Below are 19,906 nucleotides of genomic sequence, written 5' to 3'. Positions count from 1 at the left end.
TTCTTATTCCTTGGTTATTTTCAATAATTGAGGTATCAAATGAAGAGCACATTTGGAACATAATAGAAATTTGATTTTTTTTTAAAACCTAGCACAAATACAGTGCACAGCCTGGTTTATCCAAGGATGTCAGACTAAATCGAAAAAAAAAAACAGACAATAAAATGTGAAAGTTTTCTGAGAACAACCTATCTGCTACTTCTACTACTTCATACACTTAAACTATAAAACAACAGTGCAAACACAAACTTCACATTTGTCAAATATTTCTTTATTATTTTATTTTCTCAGTTTGTTTATCACAAACATTTGAAATCAAAATAAAGACATTCTTTACTATATATTGTGTCTTTATCAAGGAGAGACTTGTCATTAACATGTACTTGTATTACACACACAGCTAAGACAAAATGAATATCAGATATGTACAATTGTTTTTCAATCTTCTGTTTAATATGAACAAGTCCTGACATTTAAAAGTCTCTTCTATTCTGTTAAGAGTCATATTTCATATATTATACACACATTCTTTACAAATAGTAATGCAGGGAAAACAGATCAGAATTGAAATAACAAAAGAGATTTTTCACAATTCTTTAAAAAAGCACTGGAAATGAAATGAAAAATTGAAGAAAATTTGTTGTATCAGTTCATTATCAAAGTATCAAGTCAGCAAGATAAACACCACATATTGGAAATCAAAGTTCACAAGGTTTAACAATTTTGCCAAATGCCCAATTTTAATTTGGAAAGAAATTACAAAACAAATTCAGAACAAATAGAATAGTTGTAATGTATTGAACATTTGAAATAAGATTAATGAATGTCATGATTTGCATAGATACCTGCAATTTCCTTCAGTAATTAAAAATAATATAAATAGGTGAAAAGATTGTGTAACTAGACTTTAGGGTCACGAGGGCGACAAGCCACAAGACAGACAAAATTACTAATAACAAGAGCAAACTATGATATCAAAACAATACCACATAATTCATTGACCCTTTTGGAAATTGTTTCAAGATGTCATTTATTTACTTATGTTACTTTAATTATAAAAGTCATTGAAAGTAACAAGTCCAAAAATATACATATGTACACTTACAACATACAACGAATCTGTGAATCCATACAGTGTATCTTTGAAGAGTCCAGTACAATTCCATGCTTTGACATGTTTGTGTATATAAGCGACATGTACATTAAGATTTACATCCATTTTGATCAGTTATTCAAGAGAAAAGTATTTCAGAAAAATCAGAAGTCATTTTATTAAAGGGATCGTTTAACTTTGTGAGCAGCTGATTAAAAAAATTCTCAAACTGAGTTGAAACGTGCGTATGAGTGCCTGTATTTGTCCTCAAAAACCCTGAAACAGACCACAATATAGGATGAAAAACTCTAATTTAGATACAAGTAGCAATTTATTAGCCTGATTTTGAGAACCGTCTAGTAGACGGGTTCAGCTCATGACCAGTTTTCTCCAATTCAAAAAGTCCGTTGGCTATTTTGACTGCCTTCTGTTGTGTGTATCTCCTATACACACACTATTAGCTGCACTGTACATTCAGTGTATACCTTGTACACACTGTATGTACATGATGTAGGTCATGCTGTGTCCATCTAGAATTAATGTGTTGTGGTGCACAGATTCCCTGTATACACATAGTCATTGAAACCAACTCCCAATTATTTCAAACTTTGGTTTACATCTCCAAGGTTTAAAATTGATCCTGTAAATATAATACGTTGAAACTTTTGGGATGGTATTTTTACACTATAAGCCTAATGTTTAGCCCATTTTCAGGAACCAAAAGGAGAATTTTTTTAATCAGAACAAAGTGAAATGATCACTTTAATGAACAATTTACTAGTGACAGAATTACACGAGAATTTTCAGATTAAAAAAAAAGATTCACATATTGAGATTAAAAAAAAAAACATATGAAAGAGTTCCATGGACACTATTCCCGTAAAAGAATAATTTCATTATGAAGTTGTTTTTTTTCTCAACATTTTAAAAGCATAATACATATATCAACAAATTGAATTATTTAAAGCCAAGTTCATTAAAACAATTTAATTTGAATAGAGAAAATTTGAAGCACAACATTGAAAAGATGTAAAATACAAATGTTTTAGAGTTTTGCTATTCTCACAAAACAGTTATCACAACCTTGCTTGTATGCAAATGAAGGAGCTGATGTTACAATAAATGCAATATTTCTTTTGTATTAATGTAATACCGGTACCAAAAAGGTAACTCTAGTGTTAAAGAAGCTCTCCACTGATTCATGATAAACTTGATGATGAAAAACATTTTATGAAGAATCAAACTAACTTCTACATCATTCAAGGGTAAATTTGAATTATTGGATATTTCAAATAAAACACAATAGATAAGATCAGGAGGTCAGTATGTGACATCATTGGCTCATTTGCATTTTGGGAAAATTTGCAGATGTCATGTCTGATTGTGATGAATTATTTAGTGCTTAATGCTTAATGCAATAATGCTTGTTTGATTTTTCTCTATTTTAATGAATTCAACCTTTTGTTGGGGTTGACTTGACCTTAAAGAACAATCATGTAATTAAAAAAAGTAACTTGCTTCTCATTTCTGCAATTTTTATACAAATAAGCAAAAGATCTTATAACTACACATAGTTTGTTGCATAGAGCTACTGTATATTCATCCTTACTTGGATTGTAATTTAGATATTGAATAACCTTTATTTTTTACCTACATGATCTTTGTTCCAAAATCCAACTGACCAATGTATCAGACTATGCCTTGCCACATACTATTACTACAATATACTGTAGCTCATTCAAAAAGGGTTAAGATAATAAGCACCAAAGAAAGTATAAGGAGCAGGGTATCTTCTTTAGTGTCTGGCACATAGGTTGAATATCCACTTTACTGGTTAAGAAAGGATTATTAGATTACTCACAACCTTTCAAATCTATATAATCCTATTCAATCTGCTTTGTCATAATGTTTGACATTCTAAAGGCATCTTTTGTCATTTCACCAGCAATTCTTCACAATCAATAAAGCCAGTAAGGTACATGCAACTGCAAGGGTAATTATAGGTCATGAAGTCACTGATCACATCTAATTGCCATTTTGCATGACATGATATCAATATCATTAACTTTTCTTTTTCTGTGAATGTGAAAAGAAAACTTCTGGACATTTAGGTAATCAGTACCATAGCAGAGAAAGCAAAGACTTCATAGTATTTTATCAAATGGCACTTCCTACATTAGCTGGAAGGCTAATGATTGGTGTTTGTTTAATTAGCTGTCCTCAATTCACACACAGGTAATATTCATATGGAGAGGCAATAATAGAATAATAGGCTAGCCGATATATATATTGAAATATTAGTCCTTATAGCTCTTTACAACAAGAAAGGCCCATATTCTGAAGCCCAATTTAACTTAGGCCATGGTCTTACTCCGCACTAAAATCATGGCAAGCCAAAGATTTTGACATTTTGTTTACAATGTAAGCTTCATATGTTCACTGTACTTTATGGTGAAGAAAAATATTTTGTTTTTCCCAGACATTTGAGGGTCAAATGAGCTGATAGATTGAACATGTACTGTAAGGAATAAGTGTGACAATTTAGTATCTGTAGTTAAACCAGAACTTAGATCAGAGTTTAAGTTAAAAATGAATGCCGAATAGGCTCCATACTAGTGTTTACTTTATATAGTAGAGTGGAAAAAAATTGCTTGGAGTACCTACATGTTAATGTACTAAAATATTAATTAAAAATCATTGGTATATTTGCTGTATACAAATATTCACTGTACATGTCCCGGGGGTACATCAATTTTCACAGATTCTGTGTTATTTTGTACAAGTGCAAAACTTGCTATGACATTGGCAGTTATCTTGATCTTCACAAAATACTTGTATAAAAATGGTCATGCATGAAAATATCAGCATTGCAACCAGCAATTCAAAGGAGTACTCTGGGATGAAAATATTTATATCTAAATAAAAAGAGTAAAATTCACAGAGCAAAATGCTGAAAATTTCATCATAAAATCTTCACTTTAAAATGAATTAAACAAATTCTATCAATTGTGTCAGGATTATGAGTGTCTCAGGACTTCCTAAAAAAAAAAGCCTTTTGCTACGCAAGCAAGTATTCTCTGGAACTCATTTCATGACATGGCCATACATCTATTTGGAAAACACGCAATAGACAGACATGCATTTCAATATAAAATATCATGAAGTATTGTTGTCCCGGTAAGAGGGGGATAATCTGAAGATGGTGTTTATCATAGTGTGGCTGAAAGAAATTATCCCTCGCTTAACGAGACATCACCAGCAGGTTTGTGTGTGGCTGTGTGATTGTTCCAAACATTCAAAATTTTTATGTTAATTTCCTGTAGCTTCTTTAAAATTGAGCCAATCACTAAAACATGCCCATGAAGGGCATGTGTTATAAACTTGGAAGTTTGTTTAATCCCATCTCATTTTCACTGGTCTTTCTTTTGCAATTTTGTGACTTTGGATTCTGAAACCAATTGATGTGAGGGGCTGTAGCCTCTCTGTGATTGAATCAATCTCTCAATTATTAACATGTGATTTTATAGTAAAGATTATTGAAGCTAGTTTGTGTAAATATATTGTTGATTTTGATTGAGTGGAATTTGTGCAGTGCCCTTGAAAATTTGATCAGTTTCTTTTGGAACCCAGTAGCCTTTTTTTGTATTCAATATTTAATGCGAAGTGGTTGAGTTATGGGAGCTCAATTTAAATTCATTACATGATGAACAAAATGCAAAGTTATGGCATAAACAATGGAACACTACACACAGATAAACATAAATAGAAAAGATACATGCACACAACAAATAAAACAGAAAACAAATTCATAGACTACATAAAAGAAAAACTACATTCATTTACATGGAATAAAATAACAAAAAAATGAGGAAAATACAAGCTTGATAAGCAGAGGAATGGAACTGGACTTCAATTAATTATGATGGCACAAAGAAAATCCTTCATACCTCTTCATCAATTCACCCATAGAATTATGTAGCTACATGTAAAATATCTCAATACGCAACCTTAGATTATTTTATCTAGAACCATACATGTTGAATTTCAAGATCCCTTTGGGAGAGACATTCATATTTCCTGTGTACAGTCATACCAACTTTAAAGATAAAGACTATGCACTTTTTGTAGAACCATAGATGATGATTTTCAAGATCCCTTTGGGAGAGACATTCATATTTTCTGTGTATGGTCATACCAACTTTAAAGATAAGACTATGCACTTTTGTCTCACTGTAAATGCCACATTGTAAGTCAAGCTTGAATATCATTTTTAATAGAGCATTTATGAAACCACTTCCTCTTGGATGACATATTTTCAACACACTAGTTTTATGATATCTTGTTGAGAATCATTACATGGATCAAGTCTGTATTCTGTGAATGATGAAAAAACAACTCACAAGTCAGAATATTCAAATGATCTTGAGGTCAAATGCATGAATATGAAGTTAATGCTTGCATGGAAGAGATCAGCATCCCAGTCCCAGTCATGTCTATCAATGTGGGTCTGTTGACTACAGATAACAATATTTTAGATTATATCCCAAGCATATAACCACAAGGAAGTGGCTTGTGACAACTGGTGGAAGCAAGTAATTCTAGATTTGGGACCGTGTAAATATGACAGTTTTTATGTTCTAGAATTTGATAGTAGACAAGGGAGAGAGCGTTGCCTTGAGATTACCTTATTACGCAAGAGTCCACTGTCGATGCGCACACTTAAAACTCCCTAATCACAATTGAAAATACATTTTGCTTCAGTGTCAAAAAACTGTTATACAATTGTTTTATTATAAAATCTGGAAGTAAGCTTTTTCAAATTCATATTTAGAGACACTGCACACATGTTCATGAGATTGTCAACTTAACAAAATAACATGAGACAAAAAAACTTATGAACTATAAAAACAATATGTGAGTAATAAGAAGTCTATATATCGATAGAGATGGACGGTTTCCCCTTCATTTTTTTTCTTGATACTGTCGTTGAGGGAAAATATGATGAGTGTTATCACTTTTATTCATGAGTACAAAGACATATTTACTACAAATGTTACATGTTGGCAAGTCAACAAAACATTTAGGGACTTTTGGAATTCATAAATTTGCATCAATGACAGGTGATTGTACATATTTGAATTATAGTTACAAACAAAATTCAAACTAAAAAAATAATTCAGTAAAGATGTAACTACATAATACATATAATGGCTCAAAATAATTTAAAATTCATAAATTTGTTATTTAAAAACTGCTGATATTGCATTTACAATTTCCTCAACAGCATGGAATTTTTTTGCAGTAGGCCTTTTATGCTTATCATCAGACAAAAAAAAAAACTTAACAATGCGTAAACCTTGGTCTCAATCAGGTCATACGAATTCTGTTCTACGTCATAATCTCAAATAAAAGTGAGGTAAAATTAGATGATTTCATCAACTTTGGGTTGACTCGCTTTCTGCACTTTGGGGTTGCTCTTCACACACTTCACTGTTTGCTACATCTCCACTACTAGCAGCATCACCATCGCCACTGGGAACAGGAGATCCTCTACTCTGATTGTCTGATGAAGATGTAGAGTCTGTAGGAGTAGAATCTGTGACATCATCTGTTGAAGGTTGGTTTGATGGGGTCAAAGAGGCAGCATCTGCAGAAGATTCCACTGCTTCTACTGGATCAGAAGTAGGTAAAGTTTCTAAAGATGCAGGAGGAGTTTCAGGTGAACTTGCCTTGGAGTCAGCTGAATATGGAATAAAATTGAAACAATTAGTGATCACAAATAGTTTGTTGAAGATGTATGTGAAGATTTTACTTTTGCTTTCTTTTATTTAAAAAAAAAAATCGAAATGAATGTAGAATTTTTATTCACCTCACAGAATGGCAGTTTTGTTAGATAAATGCCAGTTGTAAAAATTTCAAAATGACTACCCAAGTGTCTGTTTTCAAGATCTATTCACTATACAGATAAATGCCAGTTGTAAAAATTTCAAAATGACTACCCAAGTGCCTGTATTTATTACTATAAAATATATGCCAAAGGATTCTGGAAGAAATTGGGTAATTGCTGAGAAAACAGAATACACAACATGCAACTCCATGGGATAATTGCATAGCTTGTATTAAATATGAATAACTTTGGTATGGAAGGGGTAAGATATTTGATTTTGGTCTCAATTTACATTAAAAAAACAATAAACCTCTGTAAAAATCATAGATTAATCAATTTTTTTTCATTTGTTATGAATATAAAATAAAATGATTTGGAAACTGTTGATTTTGGTTGTTAAAAATTTATTAATATTTGCACATCAAAATGTCATTGATGAAACCTATGACAAGCTATGCTTTTTAATAGGTGTCTCATATTTCAAATTATTCTATTACTTTGTAAAACTGAATGTAATTATTAGGTGATCTGTCAATCGACAGATCAACTCTTAATTTCGTACGAATGTTCTTTTTTATTCATTTATTATTTATTTTCATTTTCCGCCCTTTTCTTGTTAGCACAAAATCTCCAAATCTACATCATCAATTATCTTCAGAATATCATCAGATATGGGGACTTATCATGTGATGTGTGTAAAACAAGTTCAAGGTCAAAAGGTCATCATGACGTCATCTAGACGCCATTTTGTAAAATCACATTATCAATCATATCTTCATTATCAATTATCAAAAATTAACAATATTTACATCACATTATCTTCAGGTCAAGGGTCAACTGTCCATGCCATCAAAGGTCATGTAAAGGTCACGACGTGCGCGTATGCGCGCGTCAAAATTTTTAAATGCTCAAAATCACCTTTTGACCAAAGTAGAGTACGAATCAGGTCATTTGAAGCATTTCAAAAATTCGCGCGCGTTCTCGCGCGTAACAGCACTATACAACATAGGATCGGCATTTTTTTAAATATCAATGCAATGATAATATAATTCTGAGTAATTTGATACCTAGATCAACCTTCTACGACAAGTAATAACGGAATTAGCCTCCATCAAAGTTTACAGCACGCACGCGCGCGCGCACTAACCATAGACAATATATGTGCAAAAACATGCCTATACAAAACTCTATAGCTCTTCAGGTAGTCTGGTGACCCCCAATTTTTTTTTTCATATTCGAATAGAGTATGGATGGGAGATATGATTTCATGTCACATTTGACCCAAATTTTATCATGACGTCATCAAAATGGCGTCGGAACTCAAAATTCCCATTTTGCTACTTATGACGTCATCATAATTATGCAAATTTGACTCTTAACTCCATAAATATTGGTCAATTTTCGCTCAGTTTCTTATATATTGTAGCCGAGGACTCACTCTATCTAATGAGTTAGCATTTTTACATTTTAAGGAACGGATTATCCCTGAAAATGTCGATTTATAGGGGTATGTCATTTTCGCTCATTTTGTGTGCAATCTCTATGGGAAATGACTTTTTCTCAAAACTGGATTTTACATTCCTCTATTTCGCGAGCCATATCTCCATTTCTTTTTGTCGGTTTTCTCTGAGCTTGGAGTATGTTGTAGCTGAGATTGTAAGCTATCGCAAGTGTGGTCTCCATTTTCCGATCAGATGCCGGGATCATGCCCGTATTTTACTTGCAAAATTGGATTTGAGATCCTCTTGTTTTGCTTATGTGTAAGTCTATGGGAAGTGTGTAGCTCAATGGGTAAGCCTTGCATCCTCAGGGTCCAGGGTTCGAGCCCAGGGGGCCGGGGTGAACATGAGAATTTTTTTTTTTTCTTTTCAACATTTCACAGATGGTCCTTTATGACCATTACAATGTATATTAAATAAAACATTGGACAATAAAAGAGATTAAAATCCCTTTTAATGTACAATGTTCCTGTACAATATGTGTATGACCTACACTTTTTCATTTCCCTCTTTTTCAAGAGTATTCAACACGTTCTTTTCGTAAGAGAAGTTCAGTTTTCACCATGATGATCATATTGATCTCAATAAACATGCTGGTTGTCTTCCTGATCATGAAATCAGAGACAGATCACCTAATTCGTCCTCATGACGAATTAAAATTCTAGTTGTCATTATATTTGCATTTGCACAAGATATATGTTTTTGTAGAATGTGAAATAATAATAAATCAAATGAAATAAAAATTAACAAAACCATTCGAGTCATAACATACGGATGGGAAATTGATGAGTAATACAATGTGGTAAAAATTTTATGGTATGGGCAAAGATTTTTTTTTTATACAGAATTAAAAAATATAAATTTTTTGTTCGTATGAAGACTTAGTTCAAAACATTTTGGCTTTATGAGTTCCTATACGGTACACTCCTGTACAGTCCCTGAGACTTATGGGGTGTTGCAAGAAACTTACGATCAATTGCAAGTCTATTATTGGTCCCTGAATCAATCACATGTCTTATAGTTAATTGCAAATTAGTGATTGATTGCTAATCTGCTCCTTGAAACAAGAAGATTAAACTGATTTGCTACAGCTAATTGCAACAGAATATTTGCAATTGATGGCAAATATTTTCTTGCAACACCCCCTTAGACTTTTGGGTATTGATTTACAATAGAAGTTACCTTCTGATGATCCACTTGCATTCTCCGAGGCAGTTTCCAGAGGAGTGCTTTTTGCATCATTGCTTGAGTCAGCTGGTCCTGCATCACCAGGCAGAGAATCCCCTGGCCCTGCATCACCTGCTGCACCAATGTCTGCTTCAGGTTGACCCTGTTCTGGACTGGCTAATGAGGTATTGGTGTCCCTTACATCTGACCTATCTTCTGACTCTTGATTACTCTGGTTTTCACTTGATGCAGCCTCAGAGTTACTGGAGAGTTCTTCCCCATACTCCATGGGTGTGCTCGCTGAAGTACCTAGTCGTATGAAGAAATAAAACATGGCAATAGCCTTTACGAGTATTGCTATGTCTTTGTGCAATCACTGTAAGAGGCAATAAATTCAACATTCAACATCTGAATTATTAACTTAATCTATGATCATAAAATATCATGGGCTCCCTATTAGGCATCTACATGCACCATACTTGCTTAGTTACAAATGGGTGTATGTGGGGAAGTCCTTATTAAGTCTGGTTCTACTACTTAATGCATTTCCAACAAACCTATTATACAAATAATAACATCTGACAGGAAGGCTTGCTCAGTATGATGACTAACTGGACTCAGATGTGCATCACTGTAATTAAGAACTTGGTGAAGTTCTGAACTTAAAGTCTCCTCCAAGACATGAAAACTCCATCATCAGAAAGCTTTGAGCAATTTCAGCATTGTGGGGTTTGACAAGAAACTAATTAACATGTCGGGAATCTCCGCTAGATTCCCTTCATAAATGAAAAGAAGACAATGATCAGAATTCAGTTTAATTCATTTCCCTCATCCAAAGTTTTGATGTACTTGCAAAGACTAGAGGTTTGTAAGACTTCAAATGCCAACAATTGGCTTTAGTACTTCAGAACATGGAGCCCTACAGGCTACATTTTTCAGACTAAATTGCTGAAAGATGATTAGTTTCGAAGACCAGAATAAATGCCATATCGCACAAAATAATTTCATATCAGAGGTAAAACCCTAGGTGAATTGTATGTTGTCACTTCTATGTCATTACATTTTTACTTTACTTTTTATCATTTTTTTTATGTCACTAATTTTTACTGGCTAAGAATGTGTTCTTTAACTGTCCTTGTCTTTTGTGCATGGACAAAAAGTAAACTAAAATTTTAATAAGAAGTCTGAATGAAATTATATTTATAGTCATAATCACATTAGTAGTAGATATATGCAACCAATCACGTTTACTGCTCTGGTCTCTGGATAATTCACTGTTCAATGTAATCAAAGTAAAGCAAGGAGTCATTAACTGTAAATTGTAACACATGCAAGAAAATTCACAAATGTGTGGAAAATGCATTGATCAAAACATTTCTTCATAACAATTTAGTGGATCATGCACGTTTCCATCAAAATAAATACAACATATTAGTTCTATCTTTCAACTCTAATAAAAAAATATATATATCAATAGAAATATTAATGTTTAAAGTACTGAAGGTTTATGGAATTTTAAATCATTTTACATGTACCTTCACTGCTGTCTGCTTTTCCAGCTTCCTCAACATCTTTGGGTAACTCTCCTGAAGCCTGTCGAGATTCACTTGTTGAGACATCTCCATTTCCATCTTTTCCCTGCTCAGATTGAAGAGTTGGAACTCCTTCTGTTTCTCCATCTCGTACACATCCTGCATCACCTGAAGAAGCAACATCAACCTCCATTTCATCATCTCCTTCGTCTTTATGACCATCCCCCACGAAGCTTTCTGCATCACTTGAGGATACTACGCTGGCTGTGTCATTATCTACATTATCATCCCCTAACGTTCTTTCTTCACAGATTCTTGTGCTATCAGACTCAGCAGAGTCTTGCGAGACACCAGGCATTGCTTCAGAGGTCTCTTTAGCTTCAGCCTCGTGAGGTTCACTATGTGTGCCATTGAGTCTATTAAGGTCAGTCCTCACACCTGAATCTGAGCTTGGCAAAGAGGTTATAGGTGAGGTCATACTTTGACCAAGGGGGTATGCAAACTGGAGAGGTGCGTCCATGGTGTCGCTGTTGAAGTAGGGACGATTGACACCATTCATGGCATCCACCCTACTACTACTACTACTACTGCTACTGGGGCTGCTGGTAAATGCATCAGGGTCTGGTCGTATGAATCCATTGTTGTCACTATTAGGTGAAGCCTCAGGGTCAGGCACTATGCCATTCATCATTGGTGGGCTCTTCTGCAGGTCAAACAGGGATGTAATGCGCTTCCCTGATGGTGTTATCGTACTCACCACTTGAACATTCTATGAGAAGGCATAATACAAATTCAAAAACATACCTTAAATGAGAATAACTCATAGGATGGCATGAACAAAAAAAAACTGATTATTACCTGAATAAGGCATTTTGGAGACAAGATACATGTGTAAATGCACATTTTGTCAGTCTAATTGATTAACTCGATAATACACAAAGACCCACCCAGGGTTAAGCTGTATGACTAGGGACCATAATATGCATACACCCTTCTTCGTGAATTATTCATTTTCTTCTTGCACTTATATAATAAATTATTGGTCCATTATATCCATTTCATCAAACCAAAGCGAAAGTCTTGTCAAATGCATATGCGTGCAATGCATGATGCCCTGGGCTGTATACACTTTATGCAGGTTTATGTCACAATAACTTCGCCAGGATTACATGTATTTCACAAGTTCATGAATAAAATAGTCCAGTAGAAATTTGTCATACCTGGAAAAGTTGTTAAGTACAAGGTTTTTTTGTTGATTTGTGTTCTAGATGGATATTGAAGTAAATTCAGCTTGGTTGCCACCTTGGCAACCTTGAGCATTTTTTTTATTAGCCTAATTAGTATAATCATCTAATTAGCATATTACGATATATGTAATATGCTACTTCTCTGAAACCAGAAAGATTGAAAACATAAATAATATCATTTTTCTAAGAGGTTCTGTGACGAGGAATCGATTCATGACAATAATTCAAATATTTAAGTTATGCAATTATCGAAAATCAGCCTAATTAGCATAATGAGCTAATTAACATAAGTGTAATATATACGTATTTGTGGATGTCTATCCAAAAAATGCCAAATACGTAGATAATGCAACCTTCCTATGGTTTTCTATAGCGAGTAATTCATTTAGAAAAATTATATTATTTATGTTTTTAGTCCTCCTGGTTTAAGAGAAGTAGAATATTACATATTGTATATATGCTAATTAGATGATTATGCTAATTAGGCTAATTTAAAAAAAATGCTCAAGGTTGCCAAGGTGTCAACCAAGCTGAATTTACTTCAATACCCATCTAGAACACGAATCAACAAAAAAACCTTGTACTTAACAACTTTTCCAGGTCTTGTACATGGCCTATGAGACCGTCTACTGGACTAAAATGTACCAACAGGCAAACATACTTAAATTGCTAAAAATAATTGTTTGAATTACACATCATACAGCTTTAGGCCTACATACTGACTGGCTTTAATTTTGGGGAGATACATTATATTTCCCGCAGTACACCCATGTAGCTCTCGTCAAGATTCGGGCAATATGAGACTACTTCGGGAAATACATGTATACATGGTATCTCCCTCAAGTCAAAGCCAGTCAATACATACCATATAAACATTTCACAGGAAGAACTCAATATGGAGACTTGGGCCCTCTAACACAGATGATACAATCAATTATTCAATCAATCTGAAGTTCACAATATGGCAAGGGAACATCCATCCCCCAGATCTAATCATCTTTTTCAACTTCATATGATGAAATCCCTGCATACACAATGGCCTTATGAATCTCTTTCCCAGTCCATCAACATACTGTGGTTCAGTTGTGTTATAATAATCTTCAAATCTCAATTTGATTCTCATTATATTGGCTAATCTTTATAAAACTGACTTCACATGTATAGAAGTGGCAAAAAATATACAAATAGGAAACAAGGGATTTTTACCTTTTCAATGCCTCGCATGAATTTGTCACTCCGTCTGTAGTATCTCTTAGGTTCTGTCAACAGTTCACAAAGCCTCTGTATTGTGAATGGTGCACTAACATAGAAAAAGAAATAACAATGATCAGGAATAACATATTTGGGTTTTTTATTTCATTACGTTTACATCAATAATTACTTCTAGTAAATGTTCATTTGATAAATAAAAATACAAAATAAAGGTAACCAGGTTGTCTTTTGTGGGGCTAAATAAATACTTCATACATGTAACCAGACACAAGTGTAACTAGCAGTTGTTCTTGGTTTAAACAAAAAATATTAATAAAAAATAATAAATTTTAAAAAATTAGCTACTGTAAATCTGCAGCAAAACTACAAAAAAAAAGAGAAGACATACCTATTGAAAGACTCAAGAGCCTTCAGAAGACGCTCTCTCATGTCATCAAAACGTACATTCTCAACGTTTGGTAGTATAGGGACCTCCTCATGTGGATTATACTCTATGTATTCCTCTATCACATTCTCTAGCTTCATCACAATCAATGGCTTCAACTTGAACCAAGGAAACCTTCAAAAATAATCAAAGATTGTAATGATTATTAAATGGACGTGTAGAAAGCTTTCGGCACTGTTTTATGACTACAGTCATGTGCCATGTCTCCTACTGTAGAGTACTGTACTTTTGCACTTCAAAATATGGTGATTTTCTCTTTTTTTTAAATAGCCTTTGTACATGTAAACGCAATTACTATGAATGAAATAGAAATTAATTATAGGGGAAGGCGGGGTAAGTTGTGACACTTTTTGCATTTTGCATGTTAGAATTGATATGACTAATAATATTGTAGTATTAAGTACCTTGCCTTTAAATTTGATTCTTGGGAAATATTTTTCACCTATACATAACTTTCTACCCCCACACTGAAAGTCATTGTGACCTTTGAAAAAAAAACGATGTCAAATGGCTCAACTTGCCCCATCTGTGGGGTAAGTTGTGCCACCTTCTGGGGTAAGTTGAGCCACAAAAACTATGTACAAAATGTTTGTCGGAAGAACCGGTATGTCATTTTTTTATTATTTTAAGTCTTTTCACTTGCTAATTCTCTATAAATACTAACATGTCATGTGAATTTGCTCCGTTCTGCCTGCATATCAATGGCTTTTTAAGGTTTGGTTTGTTTTTTTATTATACATTACCATAAGAATTACCATGGCTCAACTTGCCCCATGTTGGCTGGCACAAATTACCCCAGTCCGAACTTAATGAGATATTTTCACATCCACATATTTCTTATGCATCCACCATGTAAAAGACTATGACAAGAATCCATACCTGGACTAACAATATTGTTCTTATTTCTTTGTTATATTTAATTACGTGTGTGGGTAAAAAACTGCTCTATTTCACACCCTATTTTACTTTTTTGGCTGAAATTTGTATTTTTCCTCTAAAAAAGTACTTTTTGTTTCAAAGTTGAAAAATGTGGTGGGGTTAGGTTTATGTATTGGGTCATCAATGCATGACACCACCACAATGTCTGACTCATTCATTATTGGCCTGGGGGGTGGTGGCTAAACTTGCCCCTATGCTCAACTTACCCCGCCTTCCCCTAATAATCAACTACAAATTGCATACAATCACACCTATCCTATTCTTATACTATTCATTAATATTATTTCTGAAAGCAGCTTATTATAATACAATAAGTTATATGACTAGTTTAAACCGGATTTGCTCCTACCGAATGTCTTTTATCTTCTTACACTTAATGAACTGTTTTGTTTATTATATTTTCGTTGATCATAATTTAACCAAAGATGAACATGTATTGTAATCATAAATTATGTTGTAAATATTTTTATATTATTGCTCGTTGACAAGTAGCATCCAATATCATTTTGTACTGATCTTTCATATCACCATAGGATGTTTTTCATGTATATTTATGCATTTTATGTTATGCAGGGCCTCCTAGTATAACAGTTTTGTAACTACTGATGGGGCTACCTTGTTAAATAAAAATGAAATATAAAAATGAAATAAGCCTTTTGAAATTTTTAAGTCTTACAGAGTACAAAGTATGTTAGTTTTCTGAAACGAAATGGCTCAAGCAATGTAGTACTTACATGTACGCACTCAGAAATTACAAGAAATGTAAGGCAACAGTACATAGTGTTGCACTGACTTCACATAAAATAGAAAAATGTAGAAATTTCTTAAATCTTGCATTTTTTATATTTTGCAGAGCCCCTACATGTATGACAACGATACTTAAAAAATTAAAGTCAACCATAAATTTGGTAAAAACAAATAAAATCTAGAAATAATACATTACTGCATGTTTCATAATTTCTTGCATTACTACATAAATGTACATGTAACATCCCTTATAGTGTAGGAAAACACTGTACAAGAGGGCGCCAGGAGATTTCGCCCTCATGACAGCCAAAATTGCCCCTAAAATTCCCCAAAAATGCATGTTTTGGGGTGACCATTCTTTCTAGAGTTGCTCCAAGACCTGTCACAAACAATATTCAAGATAATAGAATATCAGTATAAGTATTCTAACTATTGCGGAATTAATGATTTTTGCATTTACTACATAATTGCTTTTTACCACTAAAAAGTACAAAATAGCCCCCTTAATTCTACAGTCACCAAAATGTGGAAATAAAAAGATGGCCGCCCCAAAAATAAAAATAAATAATTTCCTACATGTACCCTGATCCCTTATGTGCATGTACATGTACATGTACATATATGTTCTTAGGATATAGGTATACCGGTAAAACATTTTAAAGTATTTTTTATAGTACTGTACATGTATTTACATTCCATAATGTACACAATTGTACCCATCACTAATTACTATCACCACCATAATCATTACCACTCCCATCACCATGATCATTATCACCATTGCTATCATCATGATGATCATCATTAATCCTACAAGTACAATGAGTATATGTATGATCATTAACCAACATTATCAATTTAATACAACATGACATCATTGGAGATGTGAGAAAATGTTTAGTTTTTTCTCACATGAACCAACAAAATGCTTCAGAGATTCTTAATACATTTTAGGAGTGTTTGAAAGTCACTGAATTGTGCTACTAGTATCAGAATAATGTATTACTTAACCTAATCAATAAAGGACAGGTCCACCCCAACAAAAGTTTATTTCACTTATCTTTAATAATACTACACACACTGTTTAACTTTCTGAGACGTGTGATTGGTATCGCAGCAAATTCTACAGTGGAGTAACTAAAATTGCAAATAATACAAACAGAAAAAATGGATGACCCCATGGATAACACCTATTTGGGACAATTAATTCAAGCAAAAAAATTGAGAAATCCTGATCTGATAGTCCCTAGTAGACGGGTACCATTATTTTCATAGCTCTACTTGGTTGATTTATTGTTTAGGAATATAGTATCATGTGCAAGTTTTGACATCTAGATAAGGAATACTAGTAAAGGCCTGAAAAGTGCTTGATATTCAGTCTTTGGTGACACTTACGTTTTTCTTTTAATAGCGATCCACCAGTCTGGAATAAATTGCACTGGTGACCGATGGCCTCAGGTGGGCACCGGTGAACCGCCCAGTACAACGAGCCTACAGGTACTTATCGTTCTTTTTTACTCCAATTTCTAAACGAAATTATAGTCGGTAATTAACCTGTATTCCATCAACCCCTCTTTCCCTGTCTCTTCAAAACCACTGCCAATTTTACCCAGTTGGCTATCCACAAAATAGATCAATTTAAACTGTATATACTCATCATTTCTTTTAATCCACGTTTTCAACAAAATTACATTCAGTAATTAACCTGTCCACCAACCCCTGTTTTCTCTTCTTTTTAAAACTACTCTGCCACTTTTAGACAATTAGCAATCCACTATACTATTCAATAACAAAAATGGCCGATCGAGACGGGGGTAGAAGGAGAGAACTTTTCGTTTTTTGAGGTTCCAGTCTGTGCCCAGATGTCAGGAAACTGCCACTCGTTAGACCTTCATCCATATAATCGTGGTAAGTGCATAATTTCTGTTTTCACAATTCATTTGGAGAAATATTTAGACCATAAATCACCCTAGTCCCGTGAGTATGGTAAAATACACGGTAAGCTCCTGCCCGCTGCGCGGGCCGGAGCTCCCTGGGTTACGGAAGAGCCAACATAACATTAACACTAGTCTTACAGAGTCAGAGACCGAAGCTTTTTGGTCTAAGTTAGCACACCGGACATACCGGTAACTCATATGTTCATAAGAAGGAAAAAAAAGAAGAAAAAGAGAGTGATAGAGCTTTTTAGAAGGGGGTTTTGGAAAAGTATTTTTTTTTCATTAGTGGAGGGGACATAAATTCAAAAGGAAGTCTTTCCTTTTTTTTTTTACTCTCGACTCTGCTCTGAATCCTGATCTGGCCAAAAAAAGCCAAGCCCAAGCCAGGCGACTAGCCGCTAGCGCTAGCGCTGGCGCGCGCCACAGTGCAGTACACTGCACTGAATGCGACTGCCTCGCAGTTTAGTTTAGCAAACGCAATCATACTCACAATGGTTCACCGTGGCGGGCTATCCTTTGAATCAACTGTTCCAGCACGGACGGGATACTTTTCGACGGCTTTTTCACGAAATCTGAAAAGATACAATGATTTGACACCATATTTAGAATGTTCCAAAACATATTTAGTTATAGTTTTGATTAATAACATTTCTGTAACTTACCGTTTAAAGCGTCTAAGTAGTTTTCAAGCTCAGCATCCCTTGACAAATCTTCCATTTTCACAGATTTCGAGTCAAAGTCTACTATACTACCTGTGTATAACAAATGCAGCGCTGAACTTGTTGATTTGTACATTTTACGGTTAAAGTCAGGCGATTCGTAATTTTACAGGGTAGCAGCGAAAGATACGACAGTCGTTGCGTAGGCCGCTTTTGGCCGTGGTTCGTACGACGACGACGAGGAGCTTCACAAATCTGTGCCAGTGCCACTCATGTGAAACTGAATAAATATATAGACTAGAAAATATATAAAACTTAAAAAATAAATGGGCATGGGTGTCGATCTCGGGACTGACGGTATCCCGGGGCAGGGGGTGACGAGGGGTAGTTTTGAAAGACTGGTCCGTCATGGTCAATCGCAGGGTCATTCATTTTCCGGGGTCATTTTAGGCCCGGATTTTAGGGTATGTTTTTTCCAAAGCTTTTTTTTTATACTATAGCCAAACGTGTTTAGGGTATTTTTTCCCCCAAGCATGGGCGGAAATCCCAGGGGGGACAGGGGGGGGGGGGACGTGTCCCCCTTACTCAAAATAGTAGGGGGGACACTAAATATCAAATGTCCCCCCACTATTTTTTTGGTCTTTTATGCCTGGAAAGAGATTCAAAATCGAAATAAAACATGTATATTTTAGGACGAGATGACCTTACTTTTGGGATGATCTTCTTTTTTTTTTGCTTGTCAAAATTATTTTCGTCGAAATGACCTTAAATTCGGGGTGTAACCTTCTTCTTTTTTTTTTTTTGCTTGTCAAATTTTTCAGCCCCTTGTCCCCCTACCTTTTGGGAGAGATTTCCGCCCCTGCTTTTCCCCGGGGTCATATTCTGGCGACAACTTGTTTAGGGGCCAAAATGTGCAAATAAAGCCCGCGAAAAACTTGTTTAGGGGGTTATTTTGAACACAGAGAAAAACTCGTATAGGGGGTGTTTGGAAATAATTTGGCCGCGCGTGTGTACATACAATATAATAACTGCCCCCCGGGCCTGTATACAGGGTACAACCCCCCCCCCTCCGTTTCAAGTGCATAAAGGGGGACAGAATAGGGGAGCCTATTATAATCTCCAGAATAAAAACATCGATTAGTTCAATAAGATCAATAAACAAATGACAACAAGAAATTAAAAAAGAAAGAAAAACAAAATTCGTGGAAAAATCAGTTAATCTTTTTTTTCTGAAGTTCAACAAAGTCTGTTTTAAAAACAGCTCAGAATGTACTCATCTGTATGTGATAAGTTAACTTGCCGATATAGGGTAATTTCATGAGCCATGAACAAATGTTTAGACCCTCTCTCATTTCGATGGATAAAAGCAAAATTGTTTTAACAAATGCATTTTATAAGTTCTTATTAATTTAGCAGAAGTTACAGTACACGAACTAGGTTGGGAATAAAGCTTCATCATTTTTAATAACACAATTTTTCCCTTTGCTCAGTGCTCACTAATGTAGTGAGATCAATCAATCAAGTATGCCAGCATTTGCAATT

General features: G+C 34.4%; 1 protein-coding gene across 1 annotated transcript; it reads right to left on the bottom strand.

Moving 5' to 3' along the window:
* Nucleotides 1-249: 249 nt before the first annotated feature.
* On the bottom strand, nt 250-18,853 carry LOC129283637 (serine/threonine-protein phosphatase 4 regulatory subunit 2-like). Its single transcript, XM_064097337.1, has 7 exons — nt 18,368-18,853; nt 18,196-18,277; nt 14,026-14,196; nt 13,632-13,725; nt 11,182-11,947; nt 9,662-9,955; nt 250-6,833 (listed from the first exon to the last, which is right to left on the bottom strand). Exons 1-7 carry the CDS (start codon nt 18,498-18,500, stop codon nt 6,529-6,531), a joined length of 1,845 nt encoding a protein of 614 aa, XP_063953407.1. The 5' UTR covers nt 18,501-18,853; the 3' UTR covers nt 250-6,528.
* Between the last annotated feature and the right edge of the window lie 1,053 nt (nt 18,854-19,906).

This window comes from Lytechinus pictus, chromosome 3, assembly GCF_037042905.1.
Source record: "Lytechinus pictus isolate F3 Inbred chromosome 3, Lp3.0, whole genome shotgun sequence".
In the NCBI taxonomy this organism is placed as follows: domain Eukaryota; kingdom Metazoa; phylum Echinodermata; class Echinoidea; order Temnopleuroida; family Toxopneustidae; genus Lytechinus; species Lytechinus pictus.
This window is presented reverse-complemented; position numbering and strand designations above follow the sequence as displayed.